General features: G+C 39.9%; 1 protein-coding gene across 4 annotated transcripts in view; it reads left to right on the top strand.

Annotated features, from left to right (window-relative positions):
• Nucleotides 1–1,086, top strand: part of LOC107098178 (runt-related transcription factor 1-like) — a 24,331-nt gene that overhangs the window by 12,311 nt on the left and 10,934 nt on the right. For all 4 annotated transcript variants that reach the window (XM_015395691.1, XM_015395690.1, XM_015395693.1 and 1 more), the window contains exon 5: nt 917–1,021. In XM_015395691.1, the coding sequence (XP_015251177.1) occupies nt 917–1,021 (105 nt within the window). The remainder of the gene's footprint in view (nt 1–916; nt 1,022–1,086) is intronic.

The following is a 1,086-nucleotide window of genomic DNA, read 5'->3' as shown; positions in this document are numbered from 1 at the left end:
AGGCTCTGACTCCACATGCAGCCGCAGTCCGATCTCAGTCTGATCTCAGTCTGATCTCAGTCTGATCTCAGTCTGATCTCTGCAGGAGAAACGTTTTTTCCTTCAAATAAAAAAGGATCCGCTCAGAGTTCCCCTAAAAATAAAACCTGTAGTGTGTGTTTGGGGGGGGGGGAGTTTTCAGTCTCACTCTTACTTCCTCTTTTCAACACAACTCTCATTACTGTGTTTTGCAACATCTGCTCTGCAAAAACAACCTACATATAAGCAAAAATGTCTTAAATGACGTGTATTTTCCCTTAATATGAGCAGGTAAATAAGATGGTTAACCAATGGAATGATTAACTCTTAGAATAATATAATTACATAAAAAGCTCTTTAAATAAGACAATGCAGGCTTTTTTTTGTTATATTAAGTGTAAATTGTTTTTTTCCATTAGAAAAGTTTCTAATTTTCCTCCTCAATTAAATAAAACGCTGTTTTATGACAACTTAGTTTAATTTATATAACCCAGTTTGAGTTAACAGTAGTAAATAACTTAGGGAAGTTTTGCCTTCAGACGGACCTAACTTCCATATTTAACAATATTTTAAGAACAAATAACTTATTTAGATTTACATTTCTTGCATGTTTAGTTCATGTCCCTGAGGACATTCAAAGCTCTTTTTTATGTTCCTGTTCAGTTTAATCTGCTGCACAGAAACAGGCTTAGGGTGACACCTTGTGGCCGTCATGACAACTGCACCTTAAATCATGACTTTTTTTTTTTTTTTCTCACCATCCTGGGGCTTTTTTTGCCCTGCGGTTGTTCTTCAGGCTGCAGTGGCAGCATCCATGCATCATCTCTGTAACAGGGATGTCTGGAGCGTCCCTGCGTTCGACTGACTTCCACATTTTCCTCTTTTTCTCCTCTGGTAGGAAAAAGTTTCACCCTGACCATCACGGTGTTCACCAACCCTCCTCAAGTCGCCACCTACCAGAGGGCCATCAAGATAACGGTGGACGGTCCCAGAGAGCCACGGCGTAAGTAACCCAAGCAGGGGCGGATTTAGGAAATTCTGAAAAGTTGCGCTAAGTTAGCAACACTG

Source organism: Cyprinodon variegatus, unplaced genomic scaffold (assembly GCF_000732505.1).
Source record: "Cyprinodon variegatus isolate N-32 unplaced genomic scaffold, C_variegatus-1.0 Scaffold753, whole genome shotgun sequence".
NCBI lineage: Eukaryota > Metazoa > Chordata > Actinopteri > Cyprinodontiformes > Cyprinodontidae > Cyprinodon > Cyprinodon variegatus.
The sequence above is the reverse complement of the archived record's forward strand: the minus strand, read 5'-3'. Positions and strand labels throughout refer to the sequence as shown.